Source organism: Cupressus sempervirens, chromosome 3 (assembly GCF_028749045.1).
Source record: "Cupressus sempervirens isolate cs-2001-9-10 chromosome 3, ASM2874904v1, whole genome shotgun sequence".
Lineage (NCBI taxonomy): Eukaryota > Viridiplantae > Streptophyta > Pinopsida > Cupressales > Cupressaceae > Cupressus > Cupressus sempervirens.
In genome coordinates, this window is record NC_143120.1 from 89362612 (window position 1) to 89380158 (window position 17547).

At 33.2% G+C, this 17547-nt stretch overlaps 1 protein-coding gene across 3 annotated transcripts in view; it reads left to right on the plus strand.

Annotated features, from left to right (window-relative positions):
* Nucleotides 1-10040, plus strand: part of LOC149564911 (Chaperone DnaJ-domain superfamily protein) — a 103259-nt gene extending 93219 nt beyond the window's left edge. For 2 of the 3 annotated variants that reach the window (XM_089818450.1, XM_089818451.1), the window contains 2 exons: nt 9097-9154; nt 9406-10040. In XM_089818450.1, the coding sequence (XP_089674576.1) occupies nt 9097-9154; nt 9406-9479 (132 nt within the window). In that variant the 3' untranslated portion in view covers nt 9480-10040. The remainder of the gene's footprint in view (nt 1-9096; nt 9155-9405) is intronic. The other variant, XR_016361974.1, reaches the window with a different exon arrangement.
* The last annotated feature ends 7507 nt before the right edge of the window (nt 10041-17547 follow it).

Here is a 17547-nt window from a genome sequence, read left to right on the forward strand (position 1 = left end):
ATGCCTTCCAGTTGTGATTTGAGGAACAAGGTGGTTTTGTGGCTGGTAAGCAAATTCTTGATGGAATTGTTATTGCTTCTAAAGTTATTCACTCTATGCATACATCAAAAGAGCGAGCTATGTTCATTAAGTTAGATATGGCTAAGGCTTATGACAGAATCAAATGGAGTTTTCTCCAAAAGATCCTCTTGGCCTTTGGTTTCTGCTAACAGTGGGTGAATTGGATTATGAGTTGTGTTATTTCAGCTTTTTTTTCTGTTCTAGTGAATGGTGTTCCTTCAGAGCCCTTTGGTGCCTCTAGAGGACTTAACCAAGGGGATCCTATTTCACCTTATCTCTTTATCATTCTAGTTGAGGGTTTGGGCCGCTTTCTTAAGCTTCGTGCTCACCGGGGTTTGATTCATGGGTGGAAATGGGGTGCTGGCTTGCCTCCTATTTCACATCTTCAGTTTGTGGATGATACTTCATTTCTGGGACAAGCTCGTCTTTAGGAAGCTACTTCTTGCAGGCATTCTTTGGATGTGTATCTTGCAGTTTCGAGACAGAAAGTTAATGAGAACAAATCCTCCATTTTTTTCTTCAATACCCCCTAGGCTATTCAGAGGCGTATTGCTGCTATTCTGAGGTTTCAGATTAGGTTTCTTCCCTTTGTTTATTTGGGTATTCCTCTTATTGTTGGTAGACATCCTAGATCTTCCTGGCAAGTTTTGCTTGATAAACTGCGGCAAAAGGTTAATCATTGGACTCATCAATGGCTATCAATTGCTACTCGCCCGACTCTATTAAAATTGGTTATTCAAGCCCTTTCTATTTACAGGTGTTTTGTTCAGGCTGCTTCAATGTATTTTCTTTAGGAATTTGATGCTCTATCTCGTCAATTCCTTTGGAGTGGGAACCTTTCAACTTCTAAATGGAGTCTGGTTAAATGGGAAACAATGTGTAGACCTTAAAAGGAGGGTGGCCTTGGCTTATGATCAACTATTTTAAATGGATAGGTTCTTGCTGCAAAACTTTATTGGCGTTGGTGTACTAACGAACATCAACTTTGGGCTCGTATTCTCACCGACAAGTATTTTCCAGATATTGATGTGGTCTAAGTTCATCGCTTTCCTTTGGAAGGGAGAGGATCCATGATTTGGAATACGCTAAAGTTTGGAGCTTAGTTGGTTAAAGATGGTCTCTTTAGGATTTGTCATTCGGGATCACAAGCTTTATTTTGGCTTGACTCTTGGGATGGGCATTTCCTATTTTTATCTCTCATCCTCAGCTACATGCCCTCTATCAAAATTTTAGTGCTGCTAGTTGGGACATAGTTAATTTTTATAAGATAGGGTGTGTTAGAGGTTTGGCTCCTTCCTTTCATTGGAAACACCTTTTTGAATGGCCTCCAGGGGGATCTGACGAGGATAGGAAGGAGTTGTTTCAGATTTTGCAGTCTCGTGAGTGTACTGCTTTGGTTGGTAATGATGTTCTTGCTTGGGACAGCGAAGATTTGTTTGGAAAATTTTCAGTGTTTGCAAGATATGTTGAGCTTCTTCGACAGACGTTGGGGGACATTCACATGCCTTGGTGGAAGCAAGTCTGGTACAAGTATTCTTGGCCCAAATGTAATTTTTTAATGTGGTTGGTGGTCCATAGCTGATGTCTTACGTGGGATAATTTATGCAAGCGTGGCTTCCAAGGACCCTCAACGTGTGTTCTATGCCAAACTAGTGAAGGAACTATCTCTCATCTTTTTTTCCAATGCTCTTTTAGTAGACATATTTGGCACTCTTGGTGGAATGTGTGGAACCAATCCTGTTGGCATGTTTCCTCACTAGCAGAATTCTTTGCTCTTTGGGGTAAGGCTCTTGTCAAGACTTTATTTCTTCAAGTTGCCTAGACTCTTGGACCTTACTTTATTATTTGGCAAATCTGGTTGGAAAGGAACCGTCGTATCTTTAAGGATGAGTTTTTAGAGGTTCCTCACTTATGGTGGAAAATTCTCCATTTTTTGAGGGAAACTGTTTCTGCAAAATGTGACACTTTTGAGGCCCTGGAACTAGGGGAGGATATTTTCAATAATTGTCTAAATATACCCCCCTAACATGGAAATTTGCTAAGGAAGATGTTTAGACATCCCTTGCAAAAGATAAATAGGGTGTGGAAGTGGAGTGCCCCTTTGCAGGGTATTCTTAAAATCAACACGGATGGGTCTTCCAAGGGAAATCTGGGCCCTGCTGGCATTGGTGGTGTTGGTAGAGATAGTAAGGGGGATGTCCAGTTTGTGTTTTCTATTTATAAAGGTCATCACACTAACAACCTGATGGAGGCCATAGCTATTTTATATGCCGTGAAGAATGCTTGTGACCTTGGTTGGAGAAGACTTATTTGTGAATCTGATTCACAAGTGGTGATACATCTATTGAATCAGCAACATTTTGAAGTTGTTAGTTGGAAGTTAGCGTTGATTGCGGATTAGATTCATAATTTGTCTACTTCTTTGAAGTTTGTTACTTTCACTCATATTCCTAGGGAACGGAATAGTGTTGCTGATTGTTTGGCGAAGTGGGCTTCTGACCATATGTGTAATTGGAACATTGTTGATAAGACTCAACTTCCGATGGGCTTGTCCCATCAACTTGATCACTTGGTTGATCTTGACAGGGCTGTCTGATGCCCTTTCTCTGTTTGTACTTGTTTCTCTTTCAGCTTGAATAAAATTTCACCCCTCCTTTATTTCAAATTCTAATAGTTCTAGAGTTTCTAAGATAGTGAAAATGATATATAAAAAGTATGCCTATATTAATTTACAGTAGGTGAGATAAGAATTCATGTTTTATTAAATCTAGGTAAGATCTTTTTGAAGAAAAGATAGAGAGAGGTACTAATCCTGAACTGTGAAAAAGCATTCTTATATCAACCAAGGACCTTGTCCGCCTTACATTATTCTTTTCGGACTTGAATGAAGCGGTGCATAATTCTCAAGTCAGAAAAATTATGCTGCTTAAATTGCTTTCCTCCCAAATCAAGTGTTAGATGTTGGAGTATATCTTTGCCATTATTGGTGGTCTTATTTGATACATTCCTCTTTCAACTTTTTTTTTGACTGTCATACATATTAGTATATCACTATTGTTATAGAACATATTGCATCAATAATCTATATAGAGAGATATTTGAGTTGAAATTTTTCATTTTTTTCAGAAGTACCCATAGAAAACTCTCTATAAGAAAAATTCAATGTTTCTCCATTTGATGTAGTTTCTTTTTATGCTAAACATGTGTTTTTAGTTGTCAATCTTGTATCAAAATTTCTCTTGAATAGTATTTTGTGTTACTTTTTGGAACAAAATAGGACCTATATTTTCAGTCTGTGTGTGTAGCATAGGAGGCTTTGAATTAATTAGAATTTCTAACTCACATCATTAGTCATAGCATCTTGACCATCGTCTTCTACTCCATGTCCTGTATGCAGCATTACATTCTGCTACAATTTAATATAACTCATTCTTACATCCCAAAAATAACCAATAGAAAACACTGAAAAATCATTTTTATTCTCTAAATCACTTTAGTTATGGAACTTGAACCTTATGGTTCTTAGCACAGAATATGTGGTTATATCCTTTTGGCTGTGTATTTTCTTTCTATTATCCTCATATCCTGTATAGCTTTTGGTTCTATTGTCCAACCAAAATTTGACCACAAATTGGAACACTTTGTGTACAATGATACCCAAGTACACATTTGGGGATGTTTATCGATTTAAGGGGACTCTAACCAAGGTTAGTGTGTGCATGTGAGGAATTAAGGGGCCAAGTTGCTCCATAGATTACATACCCAACAATTACTTGCTGAGTGCATCAAAATTTTGCAAGTTTTTTGAAGCTGAAAGTGACCCGACCATTAACTTGCATGGGCACATGACCTTTTTGCTTCTGGAAAACATGCCTGAAAATCACAAAAAACTTTTGAGAAAGCATGGAAATAGCCCAAAAATCACCACAATGAATCCACAGGTTTAACTTGCAAGCGAGTTCAGCTATGATAGATACGATCTGATGATGCCATTGACAATTTCATGAAATTATTTCATTCTTTTTTGTGTGTGAATAGTACAATTACCATAAAAAATACAAAAATGAAACTCTAAAATCGTAAAACTAAAAAGAAATCTCTAGTTTATAAATCTATTCAAATTTACCTATAGAAATTTTTAAGTTTCTCCATTCACTAGTTTTGCCAGTTTAACTAAAGTTCTGTTTAAAATATTAACTTATATTATTAAATATATACAGATCTTGAATTTATATTATGAAATATAAATCTAAAATAGTATATTTTTTAAAATTTAAATTTAAAGTCCAAGGGGTTTAGCTTTAGTTGGTTGAAGCAACGAGTTCTCACTGTGGACATCCTGGTTCAAATCCCAAGAGGGACATCTTTGTGGAATTCTAAGTTGCGACTCTTGGTCTTCTATTGGTTGTATTCATCTCATTGTAAAAAGTGGATTCTAAGTTGTGACTCTTGGTCTTCCAATTATTGTTTCTAATGTGATTGCTCGTAAGGAGCTTGAATAAATTGTAATTGTTGTTCTTAAGGAGTACCTAATATGTAAACGATCCTAATATAAAAATTTAAATTTAAACATAAAGCTAGTTTTTATGTTGTTTTGTGATTTTTATCATATTAAATATTATATTTTAGATATTATTAAGTATTCATAGTTTATTTATTTTGTTAATTTATTAATTTATAAAGTACATTATTAAAAATTAACTATATATGACTATACTATATAATTTTTAAAAATATAGTTTATTATTATAATTATAAAGAACATAGTTGAACAACTCGCCAAAGCCAAAAACTTGCCAAAACTTGTTAAAAAAATTCGGGAAAAACTTGGCCTTTTTTTGGCAAGAACTTGAGAAACTAAACAATTGCTTAAATTGAATTAGAAATGCATATTTTTTTGCAAAATTCAATGAGAAGATGCATTAATGAGTCAATAATTGAGAACACAAAAGAAACAAGCTTAGTCTAAATATATTTAAAGTTTAAACACAAAGTGGGTACAAAAACACATTCTCGCGAGGAATATTGATGGCTGAAGGAAAATAGTAAGTAATTTACGTAAAACTAAAAATAAATATATCATTACAATTACATCTTCCTCTTCTTGGCTCACGTAAAAACTAAGGGAGAGGTATAACTAGAGGGTCTAGTCCTAGAAGTCTGCACTGGGCATGACTGTGCCTGTACGCTCGATATGTTTGATTCAATCCATGGCTCGTGCTCCATCCTGGATGTAGCTCTGCCTCTAGCTTCTCCTGGCAGTTACAATTACATCTTCCTCTTCTTGGCTCATGCAAAAACTAAGGGAGAGGTATAACTAGAGGGTCTAGTCCTAGAAGTCTGCATTGGGCATGATTGTGCTTGTTCGCTTGATATGTGTGATTCAGTTTGTGGCTCGTGCTCCATCCTGGATGTAGCTCTGCCTCTAGCTTCTCCTAGCACTAGCAATGACTACTCATTCAACTTAGTGTCATCCAAAGTGAAACCAAATCCACCCCCCTCCTCCATAGCATGCCTCTCCAAATCATTGATGTTATCCTCTTCAAAAACCACCTCAAATCTGCCTCAAATCCGCTTCAAATTGATAGAAATCATTTGCAAGTGTTTGGAAGGCTATTTCCCCCTCTTAGCAAAACAAAAGTGAAGAAATGAGAAATGAAGTTAATTTGGGCCATTGTTTGCCTATAAGTACTGTTATAAAACTAAAAACTGGTGAGTTTTTGTCATCAGTATAAGTCGTAAAAAAATGCTAGGCCAGGAAACTTGGCCAATTTTTGCAATGTAATGATTTTGTTTAGCATTTGTATTGGTATATGACATTGTAAACTAAAATCAATTTTAGCATACAATAAATTACAACCTATTGAAGCAAAGGTTGAACAAATATAGGCCGGTTTTAGATGATGATCCTTACATTTTGAATGTAGTTGAGAAGAAATTGAAGATCACCATGGTTAGTGTAGCAATTTTGACTCATTGGCAAATTTCATTTGCCAAGCTCAAGTTGCTAGGCCATGCTTTCATGTGGTATAAGAGCTGTGTTATTCCTGGAATGATTGCAAAGTCTCTCCTGTTTCTAAGAGGATAAGCTTTCAAAATGCTTATGGAGAAGCTTTTTTATATACATGGTAGAAAGAGGATAGAGTTAATTAATGGCATTACTTTTAACAAGGATGGTAGATTGTACAAGAATATGCTAGTGCAAGGGACATTTCAGAAGTTAAAAAAGAAAAAAGGTTTGGCAAGTATTAGCAGGTGAACAATATGTATATTTTGGCGAAGCAAAAAAAGAATCAGAAAACCTGATTGATAATTGCCTACAATTAGAATTTTTATTAGTGGATAGTCATACGATAATTTGTAATAAAACTTGTATTCGTACAATTAAGCTTTTTCAAGGATAGTACCCTTCATTTGTTTTCATGCAATGCTTTGTAAAGAATATCAATAAGAGCATTTTTACGTTAAATTTGTCTATTACTAAAGTTTCTGTTCACAAATTTATCTCTGAAGTTCTCTGTGTTGTGAGCTATGTTCCACGGTGTTTTGGGGATGGGGATAGGGGAAAGGGAGGAGATGCATTTCCAAGACATTTACAAGAGGACCATTTTTTGGGAACTCCAGAAGATGGCAGTATGCAAATATATGTGTGAAAAATTCAAAATATATTAAATATATCATAGATAGAGAGAGGGAAATAGAGAGAGGTATGTCAATAACTGGTAATAACAATATCAATATGTAATAATAATAACAAGAGCAGTGGTATAACAGCATAATAAATTCAATAAAGCTGCTATTCTTTGCCCACATAGGGGAGAATCTAGGTCATGGACTGAATGTAGTCAATGACTATTGTTACTTGTATTGACCATTTGACCTGCATTTAGGCATTGGAAAATTACATCTCTTGATTCAACACCTAAATCTGGCAAAACTCTATAATGGTATTTAGGTAAATGTTGGTTGACTCCTCCAACTTAAGTGTTATTTTCTTCAGAACATTCAACAGCTGTCTTCATTTTTCTTGAATCAGTGGATGATAGTTATATTCTATCAGATCTGTTGCAACTGTCTCTACTTATCATTATTTTCTTCCAACTGCTTCTGCATAATCATAGTGCATGATTCTTATTTATTGCAACTTCTTCAACTTTTTGAAACACTGTCGTACAATGGTGACGTCTTCTTGATATGCATTACTCTATCAACATGGATTTGATTTGTTGCATTAAAGGGAATTTCTCATTTGGAAAAAGTGTATTCTACACATTTTTTTGTAGCGTTTGGATGTCTTACAGAGTGGTTGGAAGTCAGACTTCAGTGGGCTACTCTTATGGGTAACATTTTAGGTATTACACATTTTGTCAAGCTAAACAATCTCCCTTACATATACTCTGTCCAGTAAGACAATCGCCTTTGAATCATAAATCCTTGTGAATCCTAAATATACTGAAGCAAAGACAAATAAAACTAATTTTTTTTATGTTTTTGTTTTCTAATGGCTTGGTGTGTTCCCAGCCAAGATGGAAGGCTAGCCATTCCCAAAGGGTAGGGGGCATTTCCTTCCATTTCCGGGGTCTGCGTGGGCATCAGGTATGACAGGAGGATATCCCCATGGTGTTCCCCTATCTCTGAAATGGCTAGGGGATAGGGATGCCTGGTTTCAGGGCAGGGGATGCATCCCCGTGTTTCATAGGTTGAGTTGAAAAAAAAAAACTTTGTAGTGTCTTTGTGCATAATCTTTCACATTTTCAATTCATAGTCTAGGTGTTTATATGTTTAAGTGTACAAGTTTATGCTCAATCAATCCAATGTTGTTCCATTTACGATTTCCAATACTGCTTTTAATAAAACATTTCAAAACTGTATTCGATTAGTTTTTGCAGTAGATAGGTTTACACAATTTCTTGTCTAGTTTTAATGTCCTGTAATGGCTTTGTCCTCTAGATTGAGAAAACAAAAAGACAGGTTTTTATCAAGTTGTTTGCATTGATTACCATCTAAAACCCTTGGATTGTAAATTTAAGGGAACTTACCTTACAATTTGAGAACAATTTACTGTAGATGCTGCTCTGTCCTGTGTAACATTAAAAAGCGTGAATTAAATGCTAACATTATTGTGTTGTGTTTTTTTGCTTCTGTTGCATGTTTGTGTAAATCTTTCTGAAACCTTTAGATCTAAGTCTGTTTAGCATTTCTCTTCTCTCAAGATTATGTAGGAAACTTTTGAGTTGTACCTGGCTCACTTTCAGTTTTCAAATTTCAGGTTTGAGGTTTTTGGATGTTTATTTTCTTCAGTGTGCTTCATAAATTTTTTGTGGCATATTTATCTGACTTGGTATGGCCTATGGTTGGGTCTCTATAAAGTTGTCAGAGTCGAACAAAGAGCTTGGATATTCTAGTCACTATATTCTGACAGCATTCCTCTAGTACAATGTTTCACGACATATGAGACAATAAATTGCATATACTGCATGTGAATATACCAATCACAAACTATTTGTTCTTAATACTCTGCGTCACAACCGAATGATGTGATCATGTGCTCTCACAAGGACCCGGCTCTCATAAATCAATACCAGAGTCTGGCATCATGCCATGAATAGAGTAAGAGAAAACTCCATAGAAAACAAGGAAAAAAATTAAGCAAGGATTTTGAATTCTCTCTAGTTCAGATACACAAATTTACAGACTAACGTCAAGCAGATTCAAGACCAAGCATAGAGGAGAATGGATTAGTGTACTTAGAGACATTTGCATGTAAAGAACATTTGCTGTTAAACCATAAAATATAAATGTGATTATATCAGTTACTATACAATTATAAAATTTCTGGTTCTTTATATATTTGGATATTTTTTTTCAGTTGACATTTTTGAGACAATCCTACGGAAAAGAATCTATTGCAGAAAGTTTGTTTGTTATTTAGGAACCTTATGTTGACAAGAGTCATCTGGTTTGTGAATTTTAGTGTCCATATTATTTTTTCAGAGAACAAGACCATATGCTTATGCTGTTGAATGTCAATTTCAGGCTGCTTTCCGTGTGAAAGCCAAGGAATTTCATCCAGATCAGAACCCAACAAACAAAGGTTGATTCTGACCCATCAGTAGATTTTATAATATTTTTTGCTTCTCATTAATAGTTTTTCATATTATATTATTCCAAACGATGTAAAATATGTTAGTTCCTTAAGCAAGTGAACCTCTGATAAAGAACTTAAATTGCTAATTTGGCTATTTTTGTAGTTATTTGTTAGTGTGATTTACAGAGGCAGATTATTAAGAGAGGGGATTGAAATTTCTACTTGTTTTCTTAAAGTATCTATACAATTGATTGCAGAGGCCGCAGAGAAAAAATTTAAGGAAGTAGTGATCTCCTATGAAGCACTCAAGTCGGAGCAGAAAAAGAAATAAATATGCTGGAGATACCATAACAATTTGAAAGTGGGGAGATTTATAACATCTCTATAAATTTCTAAAGCCTTTGGGATGGCAATTTTTTAATCTATCTGCTTAAAGAAGCTGAATATATTCCACAGGATCCAGATAACCTTGTTCTCTATTTGAGGCAAGTAAGGAGGCTTCTTAAATAATGATCTATATTACCTTATCCAGTAACCACACTGACATTGTTTGCATGTTATAGTGTTCTTAAAAATATCAAGGACCATCGTTTATATTTTCTTGGTCCCTAATCAAGAGTTGGCATTCAAGGCACATTGGTACTCATAGCCTCCACTATTTGATTGACAGCTACATTTTCTTGCCTGACAGCAGTGGAGATTTCGAGTGAGTAGCTCATATTTTCATCTTTTCAAATACAACAGTCCTGGATTATCAGAAATACCCTTGTAACCTTTTGGAACCACTGAAACATTACTGGGGTATGCTGGAAATGATGAATTCAAACCATTTACTTGGTTCCGATTACTCATGTATTATTCAGAGCTTCAAGTTGAAATTTATTTTTGGTCTCGTAAGTAGTTCAGATTCATATGTAGCAGATCGACAATAAGAAATTTACATAGTATATGAGTTTTCAGGAGTACATTTTTTTCGTTGATGGATCTTATGGCATATATGCCTATTTTAGCTCTGTATTATATTAATTACGCTAAAAAGACCTGCAATACGTGGGACAATCTTCTGGTTGAGTTTTGCACCGACCAAATGATTCTCATATTATTATTGCTTATGATTTATAATTGGGAGCTCAGCAATATACAATCCTTATTGCATTTCAGATAAACTGGAAATTTTGCCCGTAAGTTATAAACCCACTACAAGAAACTAATTTTTAATTTTTTAGAGTGCTCAAAACAAACATGGAGCTCACGTACTATTGAACAAAGAAAGTTTGCATGCCACTATTTTTTAGGGTAATAAATGCGTTTGGGTTTTCTAATTAATACACTATCTATCTTTTGCCGATAGTCAATATTTTTCTGCTTATAATCTTCTAATCAAACAAGCTAGAAAGCTCTAGTTGCACTTAAGAAAGAAAGGAATACATTTTTATAATAGCTTAAATGCTGTTTGTTGATCAAGTTAAAATCTCTTTGAAAGCCTGAAGAACCTGCATTTACATTTTAAAAAAGTTACCGCAGAAATAAACGCGTTAAGGCTAGGGTATATGGTCTTATTTGCGCTCAACTTTTGGTTATACTTCATTGTCCCCTGCCAGGATTTGCTCTTTATCTCAAATCTGTAAATATCTACCTAAAAAATTTCTGTTAGACTTGAAAACGCATATCAGACTATATACAAATATTCCTTCTAGAAACACCCTGAATAAAGCCGCAATTTAAGTATGAATGGGAGGTGCAATAGTGAGTCGTGGCATAGTCGAAAAAAGTGGGGGATTTCCCCGTAGCCAAAAGTGGGGGATTTCCCCGTAGCCATTTCTACTCCCAAGGCTGAGGGAAATAAAGACAAAGATGCTGTTGTTGCTGATGGTTGGGCTCCCCTTGGGCCAACAAACAACGCCAAGGGCTTCTGGGGTTCTCATGACAATGACCCTCCTTCGGCTGGCATGCTCTTGCAGCTAGAAGATTTTATGTTATTGCTTATATATATCTTTTTTGATGAATAGTTGATTTCTGGCCTTGGGCCATTTAAACTCGCGGGGTGATCTTGTATCCCTCGGCCCCTTTTTTGTGAATATTCAACAAAAATAAATAAAAAATGGCAAGTATATCATGATCAAGGCATCATTCTTCATTGCAAGTACATCATTGAAAGTATCAGGGTTGTGAATTTTTTATTTTATTTTATTTTTGGAGGGTTTAGACCTGCAAGGTGAGGCACGAACCTTGTGAGCTACCAACTAGTGAAGGCCACCACAGACACTTTAGGGACCCGATACGGGTCCACTCGTCCTTGAAACCTCTTCGGCTTAGAGCCAAGGACTAAAGGAGATCCCGACCTCGACCCTTATGATGTTGGAGCTTTGCACTCGGCAAGAATTGATCCCTCATGGGCGCTTTGTGAACCATTCAACTTCACCAGTAGACCAAGGGCCCATTGACATTGTTGCATTTTCAATTAAAAATGTCAGGTCAAAAAATGTCAAATTTGGTGGTAACGGTCTAATAAAGTGACACATATTTTAAAGGTATTTTACGCTCTAACAAGAGTTGCAGATATAGGGCTAGAGTCTGCCTATTGTTTATGATAGGAAGATTGTGAGAGATATAATGTCACGATGCATTATTTTTATTCATTGTTTTATTTATCAAATGAAATAATAAAAAAAAAAATAATTAAATGCACATAATAATTAGTCTTTCTTTTGTATAACTATTTAAAAATTTAACTTTAAAAAAAATGCTTAAAAATTTTAGAACAATTAGATCAAATAATAATTGTAGAAGCAATTATTGCATTTTACATGGAAATTAAACAAAATATTTGAATATATGATTATGAATCTTTGGAGTGTATTGTCATCTAAAACTTTAGCTTAAAAAGAAAAATTGCAATGGTTAGAATTTCAATAGTCTTTATAAAAGCAAGTAGAATTTATCCACCAAATTGGTTTAATGGACATATTTTTTTAATGATTTTTATCATTTACTTTCATTATTGGAATAGAATATAATTAATAAAAATAACTAATTTATGAAATTATTTAATCGAGAATAATATTATAATTAAGAATAATATTATATATAATTTTTAAAAAATTAATCTTTTTACAATGAAACATCACTCTTAATTTTTAAAAAGAAAACATTAACAATAAAAACCTTCTACTTCTTTTTATTAAAAGTCCTATAAGTTAGCATTAAGAATAACATTAACATTTTAGAATACAATATTCTTATAATTAAAATAGCGATCTACTCTATATTTGTATTAATTTCAAAAATTAGCGACTAACTTCCTCAACCATTTTGCATTTACAATAATTATTGCACTAGAGAAGTAAGTTGATTCTTTGAGTACAACCATTTGCAAAAAATAAATACCATTGCAAAATAAAATTATCCCAAATGTCTTTCTACTAGATCCTGTTGTGTAGATAAAATTAGTGCAAATAGTTTAGACAACAACTACAAAAACTTTATCCATCTAAAAAAATAAAAATCATTGTGCAAATAGCTCGGCGCAAGACCATAATTCTCTAAGGGTGAGTCAGAAACTTCTACAAGGACCTTGACAATGTGACCGATTGCTTGACTTTCTTCATTAACTTTCATGAAACTTCTCTTAGTCATAACTTAAATTCAATGTGGATGTGACTAAATCTTCCTCCCCATTTGATGATTTCTAAGATTTCTATGTAATGCCTCTGTAGTTTGCTTTATATTATATATGTTGAACTCTTTTAGGCCTATTTCATACTTGTGTTAGTTTCAGAGATATATGGTATGATGTTATTTCATGCCTTCAAAATATCATTTATGATCACATAGTTGATTATATTTCACCTGCTATCTAATGATTATGATTATTTATGCGTTAATCTTTTTTTAATGATTCTTAGTTAGTAGATGTGATTACTTTCATAATGATGTCAGATTATATGTTTTTAATGATGATTGTTTTACATTCATAGTAATGCATTGTTATATGTAAGCATATGATGAATTGACTCGTGATTCATTATGGTACTTACCCCAGACCTACATGTGTATGGTGTGCGTGTCTATTTTACTTTTATGTTTGACATGTCTGATGTGGTTAAGGGAGGGAGTCATAATCACCTGCTAGTCGAGATCTACGTGATGTACCACTCCTTGCCATTGCCTATCACACACACACACACACACACACACACACACACACACATACTCATCTTTTATGCAAGTTGCAAGTATCAGACATCGACTTCCCTGAATTGTTAGGATGAATGTGCCCTATCACAATTACTCAATGGTAAGAATGAGAAGATAATGATCAGGTCCAATCTTAGCCATAGCCTAAACACTTATCCTACAAGGAGGACTCCTATTTGACTCTTTACTCTTTTTAACTTGCAAGTTTGTCTTTGCGCGTGTTGTTTGAGTTTGAGTTTTGAATGGTTTTGCTTATGTGGATTTGACTATGTTATTTATTTGATAAAATATTTAATTGTGATATTTACATCAATCACATAATATTAGAATTATTAAATATTATTTAAATAAAATGAAGAATTATAATATCAGGATATTTAATTAATTGGAAAATTTAATTAATTTAATTTAATTAATTTATTTAAAAAACTTGTTTCAAAAAGTATAAATATGAAAGTTGTAAAAATTGCAAATTGAAATATTAAAGACTAAATATTGATTTATCATGAATGTTTAATCAATGATAATAAAATAAGAGTTGCCCATAATTAGTGGACTTTAATTTTTATTAATGATTAAACTAATTATATGCAATTCAATTGCACATTAATTAATAAAATTAAAATAACATTTTTGAGTGAGAAATAAGATATTTAATTTAAAAAGAAATGATATTTATTTATTTTATTATAAAAAGATAAATCTATTTTGTGAAAAGAAAGTAAATAAATAAAATTTATTTATTTGATATTAAAAAAAAGGGAAAAAATAGAAATTATGTATTTATTTTCTTAAATAAATAAATAAAGTGATTTTACTTTTATATATATATAAGAAAACACAACAAAACATTATTTTATTTTAGTTCAGTTACTTCTTTTTGTAAGTTTACTCATTTTGGAAACTTTAGTTTTATTAGTTTTATTTTTCTTTATTAAGAGGTCATTTTAGTCATTTTGAGTGAGAAGAATTTTGGAGAGCAATAAGATAATTTAGAACTGAGATTTTAGAAGACAAGTTATAGGTTATGCATTTAGATTTTGAAGTAAAAGATTTTCTTAAAGCTTGGGAGTAAAGTCTACAATTGGGTTTTCTTCTTCTTCTTATTAACAAATCAACTTGTTGTTTGAAGTAGGGTTTAAAAATCTATTTGCAATTTTTGTTGGAAAGATTATCTTCTCTGTGTTTTCCTAATTATGAATAAATTTGTTTGTAGTTACTTGTGTGTTAGTTTGAGGGTTTGAAACATATGATTTTGCTATAACTTTTTTTTAATGTATTTTAACAAAAATGTAAAGATACTTTTAGACACCCATTTGGGTTTTAAATCATATATGATTGTTTTGTACATACATGGTCAAATATTGACTGTCATGCTAAAACTAGGCCTTTTTGAGCTTGATTTTTCAATTTGAGACACACAAACAATTACTTATACTTTTGCAAAATATATACTTAGAAAAATATCTTATTTGTGATTGTAAATAAGTCTATTATGATTAATTTTCTTATTTTTCATGAAGATCCAACAGTTTAAACAAAAGTTATGTTCTTTCTTCTAAACTAATAGCTAGGAAGATTCATAGTTTACGCCATTCAAATTAAATTTTCTTTAGGACTGGTAATAATGAAAAATGTGTGAAATTAAATTATCTTTCTATCAATATTGGTTGTATATCTATATCATTCCATATGAGATTATAACATTTAAATTACTAGTTGACTTACATAGATAAAATGCATAAAAACTCAATTTTATGAACTTTGAAAATATTTTATACTTTATTTTAAATATGATTAATTTAAGGTATAATAATTAATTCTAAACTTATTAGACAATTAACATACTAAATTTATCTACACTTCTATAACCTTCATATAATAAAAAAAAACTTCTGAAAATAATATAATTCAAATCATTCGATGGAACCTTGTATTATTTGATGTGTGTTTATTTGATGTTTTGTGGTGTTTGTTTTGTGATGGTTTTAAAAAAATTATTGTGATGTTTTATTTTGTGATGACTTTTATGTGAACCATTTAGTTGGTCAAACTAGAATGTGCACCAGAGGCGTCTTTTAAGATTTCTTTTATGATGGTTATTTGACTAGATGTCAAGATGTACTTTATGGTTCAAAATTGAGGCCTATGTTTATGAGATTTATTTGGTGAAAATATATGATGACTTGGGTTTTGAGAACCAAATTATTTTTTTGGTTTCCTGTTAAGGAACCAATTTGTATGTTTATGGGTGTTGTGGTATGGGACATAATTGTGGTTTATGTTCTTAGGGGAGGTTGTCTAGGTACGTGTCTTTAGGAGTGATTTGCAATAGGGGTCTGGGACCCAAAGTGGTTAGTCTCAGGGTAACTTATTGTAAGTTGTGTAATAAGTGATAATATAGTAATTCAAATATCTTGCCTAACCCTTTTTCCCTGAGATGCATTAAAAAGATAAGTTAGAGATGTGCCTCACCCATGCCTTGAGTGCTTATACAGGCTAAGGATGGGAATGAGATGATACCTAGCGAGAGGTATGACTAGTTTTCCTTGTCTTCATGAGAGGTTATTTTGGTTCTGCATGTACCACGTTGAGGGTTTGAGGTCCAGAGCGACTAGTCCAGGGTAACTCAATGCTTGAGGGTCCGAGGTCTAATGATAGACCAATCTAGGGTAACTCAAGTGGTTTGACCATGTGATGACACTCCCTAGTATGTCGCACAAGTCTCCTCCATAGATTATGTACTTGCCTTTGGTGGTGTATTTATTGGTGATGTACTTGTTGGTGGCGTATTTATTGGTGATGTACTTGCTGGTGGGGTATTTATTGGTGATGTACTTATTGGTGGTGTACTTATTGTTGGATGTTCTTATTGTTGGTGATTTAATTTTATTGATGATGGTTGGTATCTATTGATTATTGTTCTTTGACAAGTGACTTTTCACTTAAGGTGGATATCTTTCATTAACTGTATCTTGATTTGATATGATATTGTATTTGGTATCTGGATATTGGTTTGGTGTGGGGTGTTGGTATTTGATTGAGTGTCCTTTCGACTTTGATTATCTTTTTCTTCTTGAGTAGTTTGTGTTATCCTTGAGGTAGAATTGGCTATCAAGATTCTTTGCTTAGGATTCTTTTATGTTTGATTAATCGTTCGTGGATCGTTCATTATCTTTCCTACATGGTGGGAGTGGAATTTTGACTAGGTAACCATGTAGTTGGGAGATAGTGTCTTCTTACCATTCACCCACCTCCCCCCCCCCCCCCCCCCTCCACTAGATTGATAGATGTTGGATGCTCATGGATGCAGTTGTACCTTTATCATTCTTATTCTTATCTCAAAGACTTCTATTCAGTTGATGTATTTATATGTTATCATGTATCTTGTATTTTGATTTACTTGTATCAATTCTTACATGCCTTGCGACATGTGTAGTGGATGCTATCTATTAGATATATTTCATTGTATCAATTGTATTCATGCATTTTCTTATGAGATTAATATGTTATATTTTTATGATTATAGACATTGTACATAAGACTTCAATAATTAGTATAAAAAAAATCTTAAAATGTAACTCAATGTGAAGGAACCCTTAAGGAATGAATTCTATATTGTAATTACATGTGTAAATGTTGTGTTTGTGTATATTGCTTCCACATTGTTACTTTGACGTTGTATAAACTTTAGAAGAAAAAAATAGTTCAATAAACTTTGTAACATATTAGGTTTATTTCTTTTGGGTTCCCAAGCGAGGTGTTACATTCTATGTCTCTATATAATTTTCTTTAGGGTTTTACATTCAATCAACACCTCTCAGTAGTAACTTATTAAAAAGAAAAGAAAAAAAGAAGCTGAACTTCAAAGTGGTTGTAGTGGAAGCTTTATTTAGAGTGTCAAATTGGAAATTTATACCATGTTTTACACTGCAAAATCCTATTTAGTTTGAAATAGTCATCAATAATAAATTGTGAAGTTGATATAGATAATAGCAAAGAGCCTACTTCATATGTCAGCAACCTTCATATCTTAAAAGACTAGCTCAATTCCCTTGGCCAGGGCTTTTTTTTTCTCTTCCCGAAGAAAAGCCCGAGATCCAAATGATTGTTGGGGTTTGTGAAGAAGGTGATGGAAGCCATGATTTTGGCAATCTATGCACCTATCCATTTTTTCTATTTGGGCTAAAAACAAGCCATCA